The 22,759-nt window shown below is 43.9% G+C and overlaps 1 protein-coding gene across 2 annotated transcripts in view; it reads left to right on the forward strand.

Annotated features, from left to right (window-relative positions):
- FAXC (failed axon connections homolog, metaxin like GST domain containing) overlaps positions 1-22,759 on the forward strand; it is a 74,340-nt gene that overhangs the window by 20,225 nt on the left and 31,356 nt on the right. For both annotated transcript variants that reach the window (XM_068985378.1, XM_068985377.1), the window contains one exon: positions 7,755-7,978. In XM_068985378.1, coding sequence (XP_068841479.1) covers positions 7,755-7,978 — 224 coding nt within the window. The remainder of the gene's footprint in view (positions 1-7,754; positions 7,979-22,759) is intronic.

Raw genomic sequence — 22,759 nt, forward strand, 5'->3', positions numbered from 1 at the left:
CATAGTTGTGGCACATGGGCTTTATTGCTCTGTAGCATGTGGGATCTTCCCGGATCAAGACTCAAAGCTGTGTCTCCTGCACTGGCAGGTGTACTTTTTGCCACTGAGCCACCAGGAAAGCTCTTAATTAGTATTTTTAAATTAAAATACAAATAGCTTACTTTTGGGGGTTAGCTACTGTTTCTCATTTGTGTCTCCTCAAGCGTTTATTTGAGAAATGAATAGTGAGGGTGGGAGGTCAAGTCTTGATTGAGATACAAATATCCAGTGACCTTTCAAAAAATAAAAAAATCCTAGTTCCTCCAATTTCTTTTAGTCTTCAGTAGCAGAAGGAAAAACAAACTTTCTCTGTTTCTTTAAGTTTCCAAACCTTTAGCTAACTTCTTGCTTTGGGGAGATCCTGAACAGTCTTTCTTGAGAGCTCTAAATCCCAACACCCACCCCCTTTACCCGGCACAATCCATGGTAAGAAAGTGCACGCCTGTGGAAACCGAGGGCCGGCATAGGGAACTGACCACAGTATGTAGGAAAATATTACAAGTATGAGCTTTCCATGAGAGCTTGTTGAATTTTGACCATTGATGAGCTCTAAGGTTGTGTTTATACTTACAGAAGTGTAAGAGGGAGAATTAATTATTTGACTCAATTGATTCAGTTATCTGGAGTTTTCAGATATGTCTGTCTTGGTCTGAAACTTTAAAAATACTCCACTTGAGATGATTTTCTGAAAAACAAAGACTCCTGTCATTATATAATGAAAACATTATCTAACATATAATTCTGAAGCTCTGAATTAGGTCTGTACAAAAAGCACGCCCAGCTATAAAGTGGTTTTTTCTTGCACTTGAAATCCATACAATTATATCCCACTTGCATTATAAATGCTATTGTTGAAGACAGGTGTTTTATCCCCTTTATTTCACTGGATGCTAAAGTTAAATGCAGGGAAGCCAGAATAAAGCAAAGTCTGAGAGACTTGAGGTCAGACTACTGGAATGAAATTGTTTTGATAACAGAAGCTATAGTGGCTTCTAGGTGACATACTGTCCCCTTGTGGACACTACTGGGTGTCTTGTGTGTGTGTGTGTGTGTGTGTGTGTGTGTGTGTGTTAGCAGCTCAGTTGTGTCTGACTCTTTGCGACCCCATGGACTGTAGCCACCATGCTCCTCTGTTCATGGAATTCTCCAGTCAAGAGTACTGGAGTGGGTTGCCATTTCCTTTTCCAGGGGATCTTCCCAACCCAGGCAGTGAACCTGGGTCTCCCATATTGCAGGCAGATTCTTTACCTTCTGAACCACCAGGAGTGTCTTAAGCTCTTCTAATCTCAATGGTGTTGGGTACCATTGTCAAACTCTCTATAGTTATAACAGTGTCACCCATAAAAATATGGATGTTACAAAAGAAGATTCTAATCACTTCTAGGTTGGCTATAATTAATTTTTTTTTGATGTGGACTATTTTTTAAAGTCTTTATTGAATTTTTTGCAATATTGTTTCTGTTTTGTTTTCATCCCTCTCTCGAGGCATGTGGCGTCTTAGTTCCCTGACCAGTGATCAAACCTGCACCCCCTGAATTGGAAGGTCAAGTTTTAACCACTGGACCGCCAAGGAAGTCCCATTTTTAAAAATTTTGAGTTTGGCTTTTGGTGAGTGGGAGAGATGGCATGCTTTAATAAGAGGACTTACCCGAGATTTCCTCTAAAAGCCAGGAGACTCTCTCTCCTTGATTATAACTCGATTGAAGCAGTCCCCTCTCCTTTCTTTTTTGTATCCCTCCCCCCAGTTTTAGATGTAGTGAGGGCCCCGTTCAGGGAGGCATTTCTAATACTCTGAAAGGTGGTGAAATTGCGGAAGCATATCATATGCTCCTGCACCCTAGAGCATCTAGAGTACAGGTGAAAGGTGGCAAGGAGGTAGTAGTGTGACCGGGAAAAGGGCGTTCTTATGGCAGGAAAGGCCACATGCTAAGATTCATTCAGCAAACAGTAGGTTTGCAGTTTCTTCCATATGTGCTAATAGTCATTTCAGCCACAGCCCAGGCTTCATGGGAGCTTATAATGAGAGATACCTTTATTAAAGCATCAGAGATCTACTTTTCTTTCCTTCCTAGCTCCTTTAAAAATGTTTCAGCAGGGTTTACTCTTCAGTTCTAAGATCATCGATAGTGGGGGGGGGAAACCTCTCTGACGTCATTTTGTAGGAAAGACCAGATATATCCGTTGTGATATATAAAACAAAATGAGTATCAACTTCCTGACAGAGGCTCTCAGAATGAGAAATTATTTTAATTGCTCAGCCTGGTCCAGTTTCCAAATTGGCCCGCCCCATCCTCTCTGGTTTATAACTCACAGTTCCCTGAGTAGTGGCCTCTTCCCAGCAGAGAGTGAAGAGGCAGATCGCAGAAGGAGGACGGGGGCAGCCCTTCTCCCTCAGTCTCCACAGGCCTCTCTCTTTCCATTTTCCTGCGTAAATATTGTCAGCCTTTAGAAACACCAGCAGCAGCTGGCTCAGAACTTTTCATTCAGTCAGCAATTCATCCTTTCAGCAGAGTTCCAGGATGAATGACCCCAGAGGCTGGATGTCAGGGAAGACAAGGTGCCTGTCCTCAGCTGGCTCAAAGCGGGGACGCCATCCAGCCTGCATAGCCAGGCAGCGCTGGGGGAGAGTCTGAAGAGCACATGCTGGAGCGATGCGACGCAGGCTTCCGGAGGCTGCTAAGTCGCCTCAGTCGTGTCCAACTCTGTGCATCCCCAGAGACGGCAGCCTACCAGGCTCCCCCGTCCCTGGGATTCTCCAGGCAAGAACACTGGAGTGGGTTGCCATTTCCTTCTCCAATGCATGAAAGTGAAAAGTGAAAGTGAAAGCGCTCAGTCGTGTCCGACTCTGTGTGACCCCATAGACGGCAGCCCACCAGGCTCCCCCATCCATGGGATTTTCCAGGCAAGAGTACTGGAGTGGGGTGCCATTGCCTTCTCCGGCTTCCGGAGGAGATGATGTCAAACAGGATCTAGGGCCAGTCAGAGTGGTGGGGGAAGGGATTGGCTGAGAGGGTAAGATGAGGGTGTCAGGCGGAGCGGGCAACAGTCTGCAAAAGTTTAGAGGCAAGAAGGAGGCAGTCGGGGAGGCATGTGTAATTCTGTGGGGAAGCAGTGCCATTTTGGGGTCAGGCTGGTGGGGGTGGTTAGGATGGGGGAGGCTGAGGTGCCAGGTGAAGCAGCTATGGGGAGCAAATGCATGACTCCAAGAAGCAGTGTGATACCATGGGATTTGTGTTTTAGGAAGCTTTTTGTGGCTGACTAGAGGAAAAGGGATTTCTAGAAGTCCTTAAGGGGGAGTCCTTAAGGTCCTTAAGGTCTCCCAATGGAGAGAGAGAGGCCACCGTCCTCAGGGTTGGGCAGTGATGCAGCCTGAATGATAGTGTCAGTCGAATTGGTGACAAAGCCGCAGGGTGACCGGCTGTCAGGAGGGAGAGGTGGGGAGCGGTGAAGAGGACCTCCCAGGATTCTTTCTGGTTTCGGTGCAGAGTGGCAGATTTGCGAGGAAGAAAGAGGATGAATCCAGCTTTGGAAATGTTGGTTTGAGTGCCTGAGGCTCCCTCAGTGTATCTGCGGATCTCAGGACAGAGGTCTCGTGGGCTGTGATATGGAGTTGGGAGTCCTCACTTTGAAATCATGAATGTGAGACATAGGTCACCCCACGAATGAGGTGTAAGAAGGTAGAAGGGATAAAGATAAAAGTCTTGGCAACATGTAAGAAGTGAGAGGGAAGTGGTAGAGACGTAAGCCAAGAGAGAATTCTAAGAAAGAGGCTGATAGTGTTGGATGCTGCAAAGAGTTCAAGGAAGATAAAGATGAAAAGAAAATGTATTTGAACTTTGCAACAAGAAGGGATTGTTGACTTGGACTAGAGCGGTTTTGGTGGAGTGGTGGGTATGGAAGTCCCTTTCACGTGGAGATGTTTAGGAAGCTTTCATGTGGGAGAGTGTGGACTTGTGGTTGTCAGGATATGGCAGCATGTGTGAGGGATGTCTTTGATCTGTAGAAATTGACTTAGGGACCCTTGAAGTGCACATTTTCATTGACATTGCATTTTATACCCACTTCACAGGACTTGGCCATAGAAGAGCCTGCCTGGCCCTCATTTGCTTCTCTTCCCCGGTACTGGTCTACAGTTTTGGGCACAGGGAGTGAAAGAGAGGAAGGAAAATGAGAGCAGGGTGGGGAAGAGAAGGAAAGAAAGCCACTGTTTGAGGTTACTTTCAGCTGCCACATTCTGAATCAACCCAGTGTTTCTCCTGTGCCCTGAATCCAACCTGCTAATGCAGGTGGAGAGCCTTACACCATAGCCTGGGGCTGGGGATGGTGTGTGTTTCTCTTCCCTGCTCAGCTGTGTGGCCCAGATAGCAGCCGCCTCGTCTGTCCCCACGGCTCCTCTAACACGTTCGTCTTCTCTGACTCTCTTCCCACTGCTGCACCCTCATCTTCTGCACACGACCTCACTTCCTGCTCTCAGAGGAGACCGAGTTCATGGGGCGGAAGCTTGGAACCTCCTTGCAGCCCCTTACTTCTCCATCTCACAGAGAGTGGTGTCCCTGCTTCTCTCCATGCTGGCCCTTCCAGCCTGGCCCTCTAGTCTTCTCACTTGCCTTTGAACTAGGCTTCCCCCAAACCACTCCGTAGCCTAGAAACTTTCTTAGGCAACCTCAGTTCCTCTTGCATCTTTGAAACTGCCACTGCCACTGCCACCTAAACCTTCGGGATCCTCCCTTGCAGGTTTTATGGAGCTTTCAAATGCAACAGGTTAACTCATCTTTCATCACCTAAATCTGTCCACTTCGTGTGTGCCGGGACTGCTTACCGTCCACTGCAACCATCAGCCTGGGAGATCGCGTCCTCTATCATTTCTCTATTTCCGGTCCTTTCCTCACCTTGCCACACATCTGATTATGTGTCTCATCTGCTTAAAACCTTTTGGTGGTTAAACTTGGCTTTCACAATAAGTTCTAGTCCCTTTGTAGCAGGCGCATCTTGACCCAGTCCTTGCCCATCCTCCTGGCTTCGGCGCTTCCAGGCTCCGTCAGGCATCCCAGGCCCCACCTGCCCATCCTGAAGTTCTTGCTGTTCGTGGAGCAGCTGGGACTCTTCATGCACACGCCTCTGCCTCTGCTCTACCTGGTGAACTGTGCTCATTCTTCTAGATCAGTTGTGCTTGTGATCAAACTCATGTGATTTGCCTACAAAGAATGAATTCTTTTTCATACCAATCTATCTGTTTAGACCCATCCCAATCCTCATTTTTACACTTTAGATGCTTCCTGGATGCTATTATTACCTGGTCATGCTTAACTTAGGGTAATTTAGTTTTATTTTCAGATCACTGACTTCCAGAATAATCAAGGATGGAATTGACCTTTTTACTGTGAATTTAGGTCTAGCATAGTTATTACTAGAATCAAAGTGCTGATTAGTGGAATATGAAAAGTGACACCCTAATTATTGCAGGTATAAAAAAGAACAACTAGAAAAGCATTTTATTTGCACATTTATAAAAAAACATGTGAGAATAAATGAAATCTTTTATATCAGAAGTTTTATTGACTCTCTACATATTAATTAGTTACCATTGCAGTGTACTTTTTCCTCTTTTCAGTCACAATTTCTTGCCTCCTCAATACTTTATTTTGAGATCCTTACTAAAAGAGGTGCACAAATCTTTCTAACGAGATTTGTAAGCACCTTTTAAAAAGCTATTAAAAAAGAGTTATAGTTGTGGAATACAGTATGTTGAAACTGGTTATGAGACTTTTCAGTGAAAATCAGGAAGACTTTAAAAATTAGAGAAATCTGTTTTTTTCCCCCTTATTTTTATACTTTAAAGAATAGAACTGTATAAAATAATCAAAATATCAGGATCTTATTTTCTGCTTTTGTTTCTTTTTCTTGAGATAGAAAGTAGCTACAGTTAGCTATCATCCCTTGTGTTCTGTCTGTAAAAAGTATTTTCACTCCTCTGATGTGACCATTTTCACTCCAAGTGACCATTACTGCTGTATCAACCAGCAGCAGGAGATGACTCCAGTACAGCTTTTATTGCTCACTGTGAGGAAGAGCTAAAATATCTTCTGTCTCTACGCCCACAGCTATGTTTTTCTTAGCCTCCAGTAGGAAAACCTTTTAATTTCTATCTACCAACACTATGAACCATAAAAACAGTCTGGCGATCACTCCAGCTTCGGAGAACAAAATCAGCAAAGGCCTGAGTATTGCAGCCAGCACACCACATGAGCAGCTGTTAACCGCTTAGCTGTCCACACAGATCACACAGGAGCTTCTGGACTTTTTGCCACAACCATCACCTAGTTGGGAAGAATGATCCAACCAAGTTCCTTTGGTATTTCTATTCACTCTAGGGTCCTGGAGAACAAACTGAAGCAGAGAGCTGCCTTTCTGGAGAATGAATCATTTGTATACTATTTATAATTTATATAGTTCATAGTAAACATGGACAGCTACAATTATTCCGTGAAAGTGAAAGTGTTAGTTGCTCAGTTGTGTCTGACTTTTTTTTGCAACCCCACGGACTGTAGCCCACCAGCCTCCTCTGTCCAAGGAATTCTCCAGGCAAGAATACTGGAGTGGGTAGCCATTCCCTTCTCCATGGGATCTTGCCAACCCAGAATTGAACCTGGGTCTCCTGCATTGCAGGCAGATTGTTTACCATCTGAGCCACCAGAGATTCTGTCAAAAAGGCAAAAAATTTCTTTTTGGAAAAAAACCCCTTTTATATCAGGAAGTATAAAATGTATATACAAAGTGTATAAAACAAAAAAATGTTGTTCAGCTTAAATAATCAACATAGAGCATAAAAAAGAATGAAATAATGCCATTTGCAGGAACATGGATGGACCTAGAGATTATCATACTAAGTAAAGTAAGCCAGACAAAGACAAGTATCATATGATATTGTTTATATGTGAAACCTAAAATAATGATACAAATGAATTTATTTACAAAGCAGAAATGGACTCACAAACATAGAAAACAAATTTATGATGACCATAGTCAGGGAGGGGGACAAATTGGGAGTTTGGGATAAAAAAATATATGCTACTATATGTAAAATAGATAATCAACAAGGACCTACTGTATAGCACAGGGAATTATTTTCAGTGTCTTATAATTACCTATAGTGGAAGAGAATGTAAAAGAGACTATAAATGTGTGTGTGTCTGAGTCACTTTGCTGTACACCTGAAACCAGCCCAATATTGTAAATCAACTACATTTCAATAAAAATTAAAGACACAGAACACAGGCTTGTATGACCATCACTTTGATCGAAAAAGAATGAAACCAGCACCCCAGTCACTGCCACCTCCTTCCCATTGCCACCCCCGTCCAACCCACCCACACAGGTACTCACTGTCCTGCCTAAAACCCTTTTAAAGTGGGTTTCTACTTGTTTTCTGTGGGGCTGCCTGAGAGAGAGCAGAAGCACAGCCTTGGGGGGTGGAGGGTCTCCAGGCAGGTTCAGAGGAGGCTTGGTGGATGGTAGCGTGGCAAGCTATCTGACCCTACGTCCAGGCATGGACTTGAGCCTATTGTAATATCTGCCATTCAGACTACTCTTTGTAGAAGCTGCAGTGATTCAGTCCTCTAGCATGTGCTGAATTCCCAACCCCTCACTGGAAATTGACTCTGTGGACCTACTATGTATCTAATGCACAGTAGTAACTTCTTTCCACGCAATTCCAGGACCTTAGCTTATTGCCAGTGGGTGGACAATCTCAATGAGACCCGGAAGATGCTCTCTCTTAGTGGTGGCGGTCCCTTCAGTAACCTGCTGAGGTGGGTCGTGTGCCACATAACGAAAGGAATCGTGAAGCGCGAGATGCACGGCCATGGCATTGGCCGCTTCTCCGAGGAGGAGATTTACATGCTGATGGAGAAGGACATGCGGTCTTTAGCAGGGCTTCTGGGTAACGTACCACACCTTCTATTCTGTTTTTTCTGTCCTTACGTTTTGCATGAGTAGTAAAGCACTGCTAGTTTATGCTTGAAAGCTTTATTTTGGTTGATTTCTTTGCTTCTACATGTAGGTTGCAGCCCCACCTTTTAACCGAGTCCCCTAATTTTCAGGAGCATGCGCCTCTGAATCACTGGAGGGTGAGTGTTTCTAGTGTGGTGACGCTCCCGGGTGAAGAGAACATAGAACGTGGCCTAGCGTTACTAACTGGCTGTAAGTGATGGTATTTCTGAATGTGTTGTGAGCCAAGGAGGAATATGAGCGCTTCTATTTATAAATGGGTCAGGGTGAAAGGCTATTTATAGACAAGTCTGCTCAGAAGATTTGACTGGGTACTACTGTTGACCTCCAGCTAAGAGAGATGCCGACCCAGACCGAGAGAATGAGAAAATTTGACATTTTCTCACGTCTTTCATTTCTCTTTGTAATCTGAGTCCTCTTCTTACTAGCATGTTTGAGCTCTTCTGATTTTGTATTTACTGAACCCAGTGGGTTTAACTGCATTTGGGAAGCCGCTCAAAGAGAAGCACCGAGGGGCCTGTCTCCATGGGTACGTAATGATGCTCAGTCGAGTGACCACCCCCCCCTCCTTTGCTCACCTGGTTGGCTGGTGGCTGGGCTAATGTGACATTGTTCTGAGTGAAGCTTGAGCCTTAGCTCTGACAGTTCACAAATGGATCATTTGAATTCAGCTTCGATGTGTGAAATAATGTCCTCTCCTGGGAACAGCTCGTGTATATGGAACCAAGGTCATAGGACCTAGTCCTTCAGAGCTGCTGATTTTGTCCAGCGACTGTGGTTGTCCTTGGTCCTCTCTTGGTGCCCTCATCTCTGTTCTGGAGCACATTAAGTACCTCCTCCAGGAAGTGGAGTTTCGGATTTGTTTTGTTCAAACCTACCAGGAACCCAGGAACTGGGGGCTGTTCTGTCATCCATCAGAGTGACCCACTCTGACTAGCTCCTTCCTGCTACTCACTGCAGATGCTTACTGGACCTGGAGTCCTCCCTGGAACCTGCAGAGGGAGATCCCAGCAGCACACCCAGCTCTTGGCCAGCTTTGTGGTGGGGGCAACAGCAAGGGTGGGTGGGCCTTGATGTGCTGGGTTCCTGCTCTAAACAGACACTGCGAAGCCCTGCCTGGCTTGGAGGTTGATGCTGTCTGGACCTGCTGGTGCTTTGTCTCCGTGGCCCTAGGTGGGCCTGCCTGATGTAGGTATGAGTGGAATTTGCCTCCAGTTTGTCTTGTTCCTTTGGAAACTTAGTGCTGGACTCTGGGCCACACAAAAGCCAGTGCAGAGAGGACCATTTCTTCTCAGCAGCGGCTCCATCTGCTCCTGGCTTCTTCCCCAGTTTTCACTGTACGGAGCCCCACAAAGCCAGGAGCTGAGCTTTCAAAGTGAAGATAGCTCATCTCTAATGGTTTAACAGTGCTGGCTCCTTAACCAGAGTGGGGTGATCATCTCCCTTTTGGAACATTTTTGGCTGGGGAACTTGGAATCAGGGTGATAGTCATAGTGAGGATAACACTAGTGTCTCTCCCATGTTTGATTTCTCCCCACTACTGGTGAGATGGGAGGCAGTTGCGTCACTGATTGCTAGGCTGGGTCCCTGGCAAGTATCGCAATGGCATTCTGAGTCCAGATGAGTTTCTAGGATGAGAAACTGAGTGGGTTATTTGAAAAGCTAAAGTTTGCTAGAGTTCTGTTCTGAATGGGGGTCCAGGGAGCTGTCTGGTTTTGAATTCTATCGTAAGAGAAGCACATTTTCTGTGTCTAGGGAAGAAGAGGCTCTCTGGATGAGCATCCTTATTTTCTTACTAAATGAGGCAGAAAGCATCTATTTTTCCCTTCACCCAGGATATAGCTTACTTATAATATCCAGCTGTTTTATGATGTTGCTCTTGGAGGCTGAGGGCAGCATGGACTATGGAGTCTCATCATTGAAGTCAGTTTCCTGGGCTTTGTGAGTTGAAGTCATACTCGTCCTTAGGAGGCTGGCTTCCAACAAGGAGATGTGTTAAAACTCCAAGCTGAAGTGCACAAGTACTTGAGGAGAAAAGGTCTTTTTCTTTTTTAGGAGCTGCTATTGAAAGAGCCCTACTTCCCTGCTGGCTCAGTAGTAAAGAATGTGTCTGCCAATGCAGAAGCTGCGAGTTTGATCCCTGGTTCAGAAAAATCCCCTGGAGAAGGAAATGGCTAGCCACTCCAGTCATTTTTGCCTGGGAAATCCCATGGACAGAGGAGCCTGGCTGACTACAGTCCATGGCATTGTGAAAGAGTCAGACAGGACTTAGTGACTAAACAATAACAACAACAATGGAAAAAGCCAAATAATAAAATGGAATTTGTAAATGAAAGAGAAAAACAAGCTGGTTTCCAGCCAACTATACTAGACTAAAGTGAAAGTGAAATGCATGTTTCCTTCCTGGTCCAAGGCTTTATTGATTCATGAAAATGGCTCGGGGCATCTTTATTTTTCAGAGTCCTTGTTGCCATTGGGTTGGCACATGTCAAAAAGTCAGATCTATTGGTTATTTTAATAAACATCAGTGTGTAATCTTGGCTATTTAATAAAGAGTAATGGGATGTAAAGTAGTTTTTCTTTCAAAGGAAGCAAAACGAGTCACTTGTCATGTGTATGCTTCATGTCACTCTTACCAGCACGTAGAGTTACAATGTGGTATAGTTTTTCAGAATGATTGTATTTTGCTGTTGAACTAAAAAATAAAATTATTTAAAATTTGTTTATTTTTCAATTTGTAAATAACTTTGTTTTTCAAATATATAGATATTCAACTGATCACTTAGTTCTTAGATAAATAATATGTGAAAGTAGCTCAGTCGTGTCCAACTCTTTGCTACCCCATGGACTGTAGTCTGTGGAATTCTTCAGGCCAGAATACTGGAGTGGGTAGCCTTTCCCTTCTCCAGGGGATCTTCCCAATCCAGGGATCAAACCCAAGTCTCCCGCATTGCAGTTGGATTCTTTACCCGCTGAGCCACAAGGGAAGCCCAAGAATACTGGAGTAGGTAGCCTATCCCTTCTCTGGCAGATCTTCCCATCCCAGGAATTGAACCGGGGTCTCCTGCATTACAGGTGAATTCTTTACCAACTGAGCTATCAGGGAAGCCCATAAATAATATGCAGAAGATTAGTAATATATAGGCTTTGTGACTAGTAATAGAAAAATCTCTAACTCATTTTTAACCTGAAATGCCTTTGGGGTCCCATCTGTCCAGACTGAAAAGGCTTGCTATGGAGCAGAAGTGGTGATTTAGTATATTAATTTTGTATCCTGCAACTTCACCGAATTTATTGATGAGCTCTAGCAGTTTTCTGGTGGCATCTCTAGGATTTTCCACATACTACCATGTCATCTGCAAACAGTGACAGTTTTACTTCTTCCCTTCCAGTTTGGATTCCTTTTATTTCTTTTTCTTGTTTGATTGCTGTGGCTAGGACTTCCAATACTCTGTTGAGTAAAAATGGTAAGAGTGGTCATCCTTGCCTTTTTCCTGATCTTAGGGGAAATGTTTGCAGCTTTTCACTGTTGTGTGTGATGTTAGCAATGCGTTTGTCACATATGGACTTTATTATAAGAAAACTGGTCTTAGAGTGTTGGGACTGCAGAGCAGGAAGCTGGGCTGGGTAAGAAATAGATTGGGGTGGGAATCTTGTAGCTGCAGTACAAGAACTTCCCTCTTTGGGGAATGTGCCTTAGGTTGTTGCCAGACTGCAGTTTTATAGTCCTTGTCTTATGGTTCTCAAGCGCCTGATTGCAATATGAAGCCTTTGGAAAGCAGCTTTTGTCAGGTGGACCGGAACTAAGGAAAGGTGAAGCGGTAGCTCCTTGTGTGTGGGCGTTGGGGTGGATGAAGCTGGACCAAGTTTCTGCTCATGTCTCTGACTGCCCCTCGAGTTCAGGCTGGGGAAACAGTCTGCAGGGTGGGGGTGTAGGTGGTAGTTCATGCTGTTATGAAGGGGTCTTCAGGGAGCCATGCATTTATCTGATCATAATGAAGCAGCACGGATGACTGAACTCTAGTGTTTCTTTACTTGATTGGACCTTCATAGACCCTGCCTAGTGACACAGCACTTATGGGAAAAGCAAATGAATAACTGGCAAATAGAGTTGGTTTGGGAGACATAATCATATAGGGGACAGAATAATAAGAATACAATTTCAGTTATGAGGCTCAGCTGGGCACTGTTGGTGGGCAATAGATACCTGCTGGATGAATGAAGGAGAAAATTGAATGAATGTCTGGAGACGTTTAGCAGCCAGCCAATGAGGCACTCCAGGATCTGTGGATCTGAGGGTACTTTCTGAGCAAAATTTGAAATTTGTGAATGCTTTTAAGAGGCAGGATCAGAAATAAGCCTGGGCTCTCTAGGTGGAAACTGAAAAATCCTATGAAAGAATGTTCTTTTTAGCCATGGCTGGAGACCGTAGGTGGGAGAGTGTACGTGGAATGATTAGAATGCAGACAGAAGGGTAATGCCTTTGACTCAGGACTGTATGAGTCTGACTGTAGGAGCGTAGCTGCCTTCGGCTCTTTGTAAGGGACTGTGAATGAGTTGGGGATATTTATTGATTAATTTTCGACTGCGCTGGGTCTTCCTTGCTGTGCATGGGCTTTCTCTAGTTGTGGCAAGTGGGAGCTACTCTTCATTGCAATGCACGGGTATCTCACAGCAGTGGCTCCTCTTGTGGGGCACAGGCTCTAGGGTACAGGGTCTTCCATAATTGTGGTGCAGAAGCTTAGCTGCTCCTCAGCGTGTGGAATCTTCCTTCACTGGCAGGAGGATTCTTAACTGCTGAGCCCCCAGGGAAACCGGATCCGCCTGATTTCCGCATCTGCAGTTCAGCCAAGCCTGGATCCTGTAGTACTATGTTTAGGATATGTGATTGGCTGAATCTGTGGATGTGGAACCTGTGGATATGGAGGGCTGACTAAGGGACTTACTTGAGCATCTGCGGATTTTGGTATATGTGGGAATCCTGGAACTGATCTCCTAAGGGATGACTGTAATTGCTAGATAATTAAGCCTTTTAGGGTTTTTCCTAAAAAAAAATTATGAGAATTTTTATCTATAAAGAGAATTATAATGCTGAAACACTGATTATGATTATTAATAGTATGGATTTTTTCTGTCCAGAGTGCTTCGTTTTTGTTTGATATGGTAACGGGAAGCTTAAGTTACTAGGCACTCACCACTCTCTTTTTCTTCATCGATATTGTCAGCTTTCCCTTCTCTTGGGGCAGCTGAAGGTTTAACCATGACAGAACACGTATAAATTGGTTTATCCTTAGGTGGCTACTTATGGATCGTTTGTAAGTAATTTGCATTTTTCTCCGGAAAGAATGATGCATTTCATCAGTTCTCTTTGATCACAAGCATACCCAACGAAATTGTTATTACTGCAAAGTGTGCTCTAAAGAGCTGAGCAGAGAGCTGTAATGTCAGGAGACTGAGGATTGTGGTTTGCAAGAGAGCTCAGAACATTTAAATGTTTTTTTTTTTCCAAGGATGCAAACTTAAGTGACAGCAAGGATAAAATCAACACTCAACTCATAATTTGCTTCTACATAAAAAGTTGAATTGAAATCTAAATTAAGTGAGAAGGTAAAAAGAGAGCATTTCAAGATTTTTAAACAACTAAAGACTAACAGGAAAACAACCTGAACATTATTTTTGTATCAATTATGTACTGGCTGCTATGCTAGGCTCTTGGGAAACAAAGATGAATAATAATGGTATAATGGTGTCCACTTTCAGGAAGCTTATAGTATATTGGAGCTCATGTTTCTAGGCTGACAATATCCTAGGATGTGAAAAATTGCCCCATGTGATCTTAGAATTATGATTGTAATCTTTCAGAAATGAGGAGGCTAGGAAAAATGTCAGAAGATGGAGATAGGAAATCATCCTTGTTTCCAAAAGGGGGAGAGAGAAAGTAGATTCTCATAATGAAATAAAACACTAGAATGAATTATTGAATAGATGACTGGTTTTCTTGAAGGACTGTTATTGGTTCATTGCGAATGTCATATCAAAAAATGATTGCAGTCGTCCCTCTGTGTCCACTGAGAATTTGTTCCGGGACCTGCTGTTAATACCAAAATCTGTGGATGCTCAAGCCCCATTGTTGGGTCTTTGTTTCTGTGGGTTTCACATCAGCAAATTCAACCAGCCTCGGATCATATATGTGAACAGTTTATTTATTGAAAAAAAAATCTGCATACTAGTGGACCCGCAGCAGTTAAAATTCATGTTGTTCAGGATCAGCTGTTTATTTTCTTGACTTGCTGGGCCTACTGATTGGATAGACAATCTCTTGATTTCTTCAAACCATTGGAGACCATCTCTTATGATATGCTTGTGGAAGATGGCTCATTTCCAAAGGTGGCTTCATGGATGCCTATGGTACCACCAAGTTTTCTTGAGTGGTTTGTTGTGGGGGAGAGGGATCCCTTGATGGCTGAACTTTTTCTACCCTTTCTTCACTTAGATCAGCTCTTCTGTTACTTCTCTGTGTATTGGGAATCTGTTTCGTTTTGTTTGATAGAGAACTTCCCCTACCAAAGAAAAAAGTTGGAAACCCCTGGATTAATTGGTGGTGGATGTGTGCTTGGCTGAGTATCTGTGTCCTCACAGTACCCATTAATGGACTGGTATCCCCTGAATCTCCAGGGATGCTGCCCTTGTCTTTTCTCAGAGATCTATTGACAACTTCAAAGACAAGTTTAATGGTTTTTAAATGACTCCAGGTGGAACGATAGCTAAAAATTGGATGAAAAAATCAGGAATCAAAGCTGTCAACCATAACAAGAAGAAAGCCAGTAGGGATAAATGTCAAATTCTATACTTAGGACCTCAAATTGAATTGCGCTAATACAGAGTGGGGAGAGATGTATGAAAAATGATATGGGGATTTTAGTTGACTTCAATCTCAATATGTCACCAGCATGATGGACTCCCAAAGAAGCTAATAAAAATGTAGCCTGTTTAAACAATCCATAATGTCTTGGATTAAGTTGTTTCCTCAAGGAAGCCTTTCTGGAACTTTCTCCCAGACTGTGTCAGGAGAACCTGTTCCCTGCTCCCAGGCCCCTGGTACCTTTTCCCCCAGAGCACTTCCTGTACTATCTCTGAATGGTAGGCACGACTGTCTCCTCAGCTGGACTGGGTGCCAGGCCTGGTGGATAAGTTTCTGTCTCTAGAGCCCAAACAAGCCCCTGGCACATATGAGGCTTTCAGCAAGTGTTTGTCGAACAAAGAATGCAATACTCAGTTCTGAGGTCCATCTTTTAAAAAGAACGTGGCCAAACCTGGGTGCATCCAGAGAAGGGTGATTAGGAAGGTGGTTAGTCTCAAGATAATTTCCTGTGAGGAAGATAGTGGGCATAGATAGTCTGGAGAAGTGCAGATATAAGGGTCATAAACTAGTTTTTTTTCAGGTATTGAAAGAGGGTGCCTTAGGTGTTGCTGCAGGTGATGGGCATGTTTGGGCAGAGGAAAGGAGGGCAGAGGGGGACTGGGGTGTGTATGAGGGGAAATGACAACAGATGGCAGCTCAGGGTTGACAGCGCTGTAGAACAGACCCATCTAAAGTTAGACGGGCTTGTGACAGAGAGGCCTGGTGGGCTACAGTCCATAGGGTTGCAAAGAGTCGGACGTGACTGAAGCGACACAGCACGCATGCACACACACATCTTGTCATGTGGTCGGAGCCGCTGTTTTTCATTTGCTCCATGAGGGAGAGGACCACCATCCAGATAGCCGGGGAGTCTTTCACAGGCAATATCATGCTTAACTAGAAATTGTCGTGGGGATCCTTTCGGTTCTGATGGTTTGATAATTTTGTATTCATTCTCTAGAGAAAAGAGCAGAGGCGAGTTTCTATGTTATAAGATGAGGCAGATTTATTCACTCGTGTTCTGGTTCATCTCTTGGATTGAGATTTATGTTTGGGCTGCCACTCATGACTTTCAAAGGCAGGGTGCTTTAAATGATCTGCATTTACTCCGTGCCCCTTGTTTTTAAATCTACTTTTTGAACAAGGTTGATTTCCAATAAACCTCTCTTCTAACCTTCTACTTCTTTTGAAGTGACTTTTACTCCAAGGCTTTTGGACAGTAGCAAAATCGTTTTTTGTTTTTTCAAGAGAGCTTGGGAATAGGCTGTTTTAATAACTGCTCATCCTACCCTGTTTAATTGCATCATGTAAGCTGCACTGCCTTTGCATGAGGCGTTCCGGCCGAGGCTGGGAGCCTACCTGGCACACAGCAGCCACACGCCATGCCTCCCAGTGGAAGTGGCAGGGCAGAGTCTTCACAACTGGCAGCAGAAAAGGATGAGAAACATTAGGTTATATCTATGTACATATTAGCATATTTAGCATATGTTGAGTAACTGAACAGAGGGCAGAGGAGGAGAACAAAGACAGGAGTAATTATGCCTGTCAATCTAGCTCGAAGGAGAAAACCCACAGATAAAGAAGAATATGATAGACACTATAAGGTATGTTCTGGAACCTCAAAGCAATGTTTCCTAATGTAGGTTCTAAGCCCTTTGCAAATTACAGGGGCCTGTCTAGGACAGTGGTTCTCAGCCCTCATTGCTTATTAGAATCAGGGCTGAGAAAGGTATTTTTAAAATCCAGGAGGTGATTCAAATATGTTTGTCATTTACTATAGGGCAGAGAGAAGGGCGGGTGTGTGTTCTGGGAAGGGGCCACATGAGGGAACTGTGTCTTGGTTAGGGTGACCCTGATTGGGTCTGTCTGCATGGGCCTTGGCCCACTCCTTCCTTCTCTCCATGTCACAGACCTACTACGCAGACTGCAAGGGTTTTTTGTGTGTGAATAAATTTTAGACAGTATTTTTAACAGCGTCCTGAAGATGTTGTAGTCTTACAGCACCCGTGGGAGTTGGTTATTTCACAGATGAGAAAGCCCAACGGGAGTCAGAGAGGCTAGGGAGCCAGTCTCGGGCTGTGCAGCTGGCGAATGACAGTGCATTTCTTCTGCCTCAGGACAACTTCTGTACTGCATAGGTGGCTTGTTCAAGTCACCTGCAAGAATGGTAATAATTTGACTTGGAATCCATAAATTTTATTTTTACCTGGATTGATGGGGTTCCTGTGAAAACTTAAGCTTTGTACAGATCCATACCGGAATCTGATCTGACTGAAGTGAAGTGATCCATGTGCTCTGAAAGATCTTTACATATTGTTGAGTAACTAAATTGCTGCAGCTTCTAATGGAGAGGGCCATTAGCTCCAATCCTCAGAGAGCAGCAGCTCTTCTCTTCAGGCATCACATCCATTCCAGGCTTCCAGAAGGTGGGAGCAATGGAGGCCTGGGGGGCCTGGCCACTTTAAATAGCCAGAGATTGATTGGTGGGACCAGGCCCTGCTCTTGTTAAAATCTTTATATCCGTATGGGATAGACAGTTGTGGCCTTGAGTTGTGGCTGATTTCTTTTCTAGTTTCATCGTTGCTATCTCAGTTGGTAAAAGTGTGTTGATTATTAAGGAAACAAAAAAGTTACTTAGCAGATTAAAATGAAATGCTAATCAGTGCTGAATTCTTAGAATCTTTATGGCTTATTTAGCAGCACAAACTGGTTGATGTCATTCTGACAGAAGCAGTCTGGTTTTTGCTTCATCCTGGGGGTCTTCTAATTGTTTCTTCCCTGAGAAAAGTCACTTTATGTTTAAATGTAGTGTGTGTGCGTATCCAACTTTCTGCGGCCCCGTGGACTGTAGCCTGCCAGGCTCCTCTGTCCATGGAATTTTCCAGGCAAGAATACTGGAGCGGGTTGCCATTTCCTATTCCAGGGGATCTTCCTGACCCAGGAATTGAATGTGTGTTTCTTGCGTCTCCTGCATTGGCAGGCAGATTCTTTACCACTAGTGCCACATGGCAGGCCCGTGTATTTAAATGTTTTGGGTTCCAATTCCTGAATGATTAAAAGAAAAGAAAAATGTTCACAAGATAATGCCATGCAGACAGTAGATCTTTAAATCCCACTCCGTACTGAATATTTTATAATAACCTTTCCCAGGTGGCTCAGACGGTAAAATTGTCTGTCTACAATCTGGGAGACCTGGGTTCAATCCCTGGGTTGGGAAGATCCCCTGGAGAAGGAAATGGCAATCCACTCCAGGACTGTTGCCTGGAAAATCCCATGAACAGAGGAGCCTGGTAGGCTACAGTCCATGGAGTCGCAAACAGTTGCAAACGCCTGAGTGATTTCACTTTCACTTTCATAAGCCTAATAGGGAAAAGAATATATAATATATACACACATATATATATATATATTTAATACTTTGCTGTACACCTGCTGGGGTCCTGCCTTCTTTCTGATTTCATTTCTTTTTTTTAAATTTTTTTATTGAAGGATAATGACTTTACAGAATTTTGTTGTTTTCTATCAAACCTCAACATGAAACAGCCATAGGTATACATATATCCCCTCCCTTCTGAACCTCCCTCCCATCTCCTTCCCCATCCTACTGCTCTAGATTGATACAGAGCCCCTGTTTGAGTTTCCTGAGCCACACAGCTAATTTCCATTGGCTATCTATTTTACATATGGCAATATGCAGATGACACCACCCTTATGGCAGAAAGTGAAGAGGAACTCAAAAGTCTCTTGATGAAAGTGAAAGAGGAGAGTGAAAAAGTTGGCTTAAAGCTCAACATTCAGAAAACAAAGATCATGGCATCTGGTCCCATCACTTCATGGGAAATAGATGGGGAAACAGTAGAAACAGTGTCAGACTTTATTTTGGGGGGCTCCAAAATCACTGCAGATGGTGACTGCAGCCATGAAAGTAAAAGATGCTTACTCCTTGGAAGGAAAGTTATGACCAACCTAGATAGCATATTGAAAAGCAGAGACATTACTTTGCCAACAAAGGTCTGTCTAGTCAAGGCTATGGTTTTTCCAGTAGTCATGTATGGATGTGAGAGTTGGACTGTGAAGAAAGCTCAGTGCCAAAGAATTGATGCTTTTGAACTGTGGTGTTAGAGAAGAGTCTTGAGAGTCCCTTGGACTGCAAGGAGATCCAACCAGTCCATTCTAAAGGAGGTCAGCCCTGGGTGTTCTTTAGAAGGAATGATGCTAAAGCTGGAGCTCCAGTACTTTGGCCACCTCATGCGAAGAGTTGACTCATTGGAAAAGACTCTGGTGCTGGGAGGGATTGGGGGCAGGAGGAGAAGGGGACGACAGAGGATGAGATGGCTGGATGGCATCACTGACTGATGGAAGTGTGTTTGAGTAAACTCCGGGAGTTGGTGATGGACAGGGAGGCCTGGTGTGCTGTGATTCATGAGGTCTCAAAGAGTCGGACACGACTGAGCGACTGAACTGAACTGAACTGAACGTAAGTTTCCATGTTACTCTTTCCATACATCTCACCCTCTCCTCCCCTTTCCCCATGTCCATAAGTCAATTCTCCAACTTCATTTCTTAAACCTTGCCCACTCTGTGAAAACGCGTGTCTTCTCTCTACTTCACAAACACACCATGCTTACCCTGACCGTGTGACACTTCTCTTAGCTGTTTTCCCTGGCTAGGATCCCCTTCCCCGGATTTGTGCACCACTCGATCCTTCTTGACATTCACGTCTCTGGGTAACTATCACCTCCACAGAGAGGCCTTCCTTGACCACCAGTCTAACATAACTGTCAGTCACCCTCTATCACATCACCTTCCTTTAATTCTCTGCATTGCACATATCAGTGGCTGATGCTTTCTTATTTATTGGTTGATTTGTTTATCCTCTCTCCATGGGATGTAGACTCCATGAGAGCAGTGACCTTGTCTGTTCTGTTAGTCACACAATCCCAAGTACCCAGAGCTGTGTCTGGCATAGAATCAAAATAATTTCAAGAGCTGACATTTATGGAACATTTCCAGTGTGCTTAGGCAAATAGTAATACAATACATAGTCCTTACCCTCATATGGTAATATATATATTTTTATAATAATATACATGTGTATTTGAAAGAAAGTAAAAGTCGCTCAGTTGTATACAACTCTTTGTGACTCCATGGACTGACTATACAGTCCATGGAATTCTCCGGTCCAGAATACTGGAGAGGGTAGCCTTCCCCTTCTCCAGAGGATCTTCCCAACCCAGGGAATGAACTAGGATCTCTCTCATTGAAGGAGGATTCTTTACCAACTGAGTCACAAGGGAAGCCCCACATGTGTATATGCATTAATTATATAATATACAACATAATAAAACATAATATATTATACATGTGATGTATAATATGTAAAACACACAGAGAAGTAGAATAGTATTTAATAGTCCAAATAATAGCTCTATAACCATCACCTCTATTTAATAGTTAATGTTTTGTCATACTTACCTCAACTATTTTTTTCTTGATGTGGAAGTGTTTTAAAGTTACAGATATCATGACATTTAACCTGTGATTTTAAATGCTGTGCTGATATTTTTCTCCTGTGGTCGTCAGCCTCCATGATGCCCCAGTGATCCTTGCCTCCCAGGATTCATCCTCTCGGGTAATCCCCTCCCCTTGGGCACAGGCTGGGCTTACTGCTTTGCTTCTGACAAACAGAATATGGCAGAAGCAACGGGATGTCCCTCCTAAGATTAGGTTTTTAAAAAAATGGCAGCTTCTGTCTTGCACATCTTACTTCTCCTGCCCTTGATCTTCCACTTGCTCTGGTGGAAGCCTACACCGTTGTGAGCAGTGTGGCGGGGAGGCCCACGTGGCAGGGAACTCATGGCCAGGATCCAGCAGTGCTATACAGTCCTGTTAACAACCTTATGAGTGAGTTGGGAGGCGTCTTCCCCAGTCAAGCCTTGAGATAACTGCAGACTGGCTGACATCTTTCTTTTTTTTTTTTCCCCAATATTTGGGATTTTTTTTTAATTTTATTTTTTTTATTGAAGTACAGTTGATTTACAATGTTGTGTCAATTTCTTCTGTATAACTCAGTTATACATATATACACATTCCTTTTTATATTCTTTTCCATTATAATATATCCCAGGATATTGAATATAGTTGCCTGTGCTATACAGGAGGATCTTGGTGCTTATGCATTCTATTTGTAATAGTTTCCATCTACTAACCTCAAAATCGCAGCCCATCCCTTCCCCACCTCTCCTCCCCCTTGACAACCACACGTCTCTTCGCTGCATCTGTGAGTCTGCTTCCGTTTCGTGTGTGTGTGTGTTAGTCGCTCAGTCGTGTCCGACTCTGTGGCCCTACTGACTGTAGCTTGCCAGTCGTCTCTGTCTATGGACTTCTCTAGGCAGGAATACTGGAGTGGGTTGCCGTTCCCTTCTCCAGGGGATCTTCCCGACCCAGGGATCGAGCCCAGGTCTCCCGCAATGCAGGCAGGTTTTTCTTTACTGTCTGAGCCACCAGGGAAGGCCCTGTGGATGAGTTCATTTGTGACGTATTTTAGATTCCACGTGTAAGTGATATTGTATGGTCTCTGTCTTTCTCTTTCTGACTTGCTTCACCTAGTAGGATAATTCTAGTTGCATCCCTGGCTGACATCTTCACTGCAGCCTGTTAAAGACCCTGAGCCAGAGGCACTCAGCGAAAGCTGCCTGGATTCTTGACTCACAGAAACTGTGAGGTAATAAATATTTGGCCTTTTAAGCTGCTAAATTTTTGAGGAAATTTGTTATGGAGCCATCAATAACAAACACACCTACATAGCCCCAATCCCATTAATCCTAGTAGGAGCCTCTTTGAGCACTGCTGAACCGTGAAGGGTACAGCTAGGTTGTCAAGAGGAAAGAGTGCTTATCCTGCTGTGATGGGCAACAGGCATCAAATCTCTGTTGCCTTAAGTTATGTGGATAAAAGATTTTACATCTTTTGGAAATGGAATCTTATCTTTCAGTCTCTTCAGAGACACTACTTCTCATTCTGGTTTTAGCAGTGTTCTTGTCTTGGCTGGGAAGAAACCCGGATTTCTTTCGAGACGATAGAGCTTGACTCACAGGAGGTTTCCGTCTCTGGATTCAGTGATCTTTGAGAAAATGGTGTGCACTGGGGATACAGTATTGTGGGACATTCTTAATCATCTAATGGTCAGGATACATGGACAAGAGGGTTCAGTAGGGGAGTGATAGATCTCCCACAGGGTAGGAGCTAAAGACCTAGTTCTGTGCTTGAAAAGATGCAGCGCACAGAACTCTGATGTGATACCCAGCGTACTCATGGGTATATCATCTGAGAAGCAATCAAATTCCTTTTTTTTTTCTTTTGCCATTCCTAGACCAGGGCTCAAACCCAGACCCCAGCAGTGAAAACACTGAGTCCTAATATTGGACTGCCGGGGAATTCCTCAGAAAGATGAGGTCGACAGTAGTTTGGTTTCATGCCGAGGGACTTGTGCCTTTTGTGTGAGTCAGGTCTACCACTCTGGCCAGATGCTAAACAGTTCTGGTGGTTAAAGATTTTCACCAATTTTTGGTGATCACTCAGGTGTTTGAGTGGAGAAGGAAATGGCAATGCATTCCAGTATTCTTACCTGGGAAATCCCTTGAATAGAGGAGCCTGGCTGGCTATAGTCCATGGAGTTGCAAAGAGTTGGACACAACTTAGCAACTAAACAAATGTTTGAGAATGGTTGAAGATCCTGGATTCCAGCTAAGGTGAAACCTGAGATCCATAACATGAAGAAAAGTCCTCCAGGAATGTGGAGTCTGCTTGCAG

This window comes from Capricornis sumatraensis, chromosome 13 (assembly GCF_032405125.1).
Source record: "Capricornis sumatraensis isolate serow.1 chromosome 13, serow.2, whole genome shotgun sequence".
Taxonomy (NCBI): domain Eukaryota; kingdom Metazoa; phylum Chordata; class Mammalia; order Artiodactyla; family Bovidae; genus Capricornis; species Capricornis sumatraensis.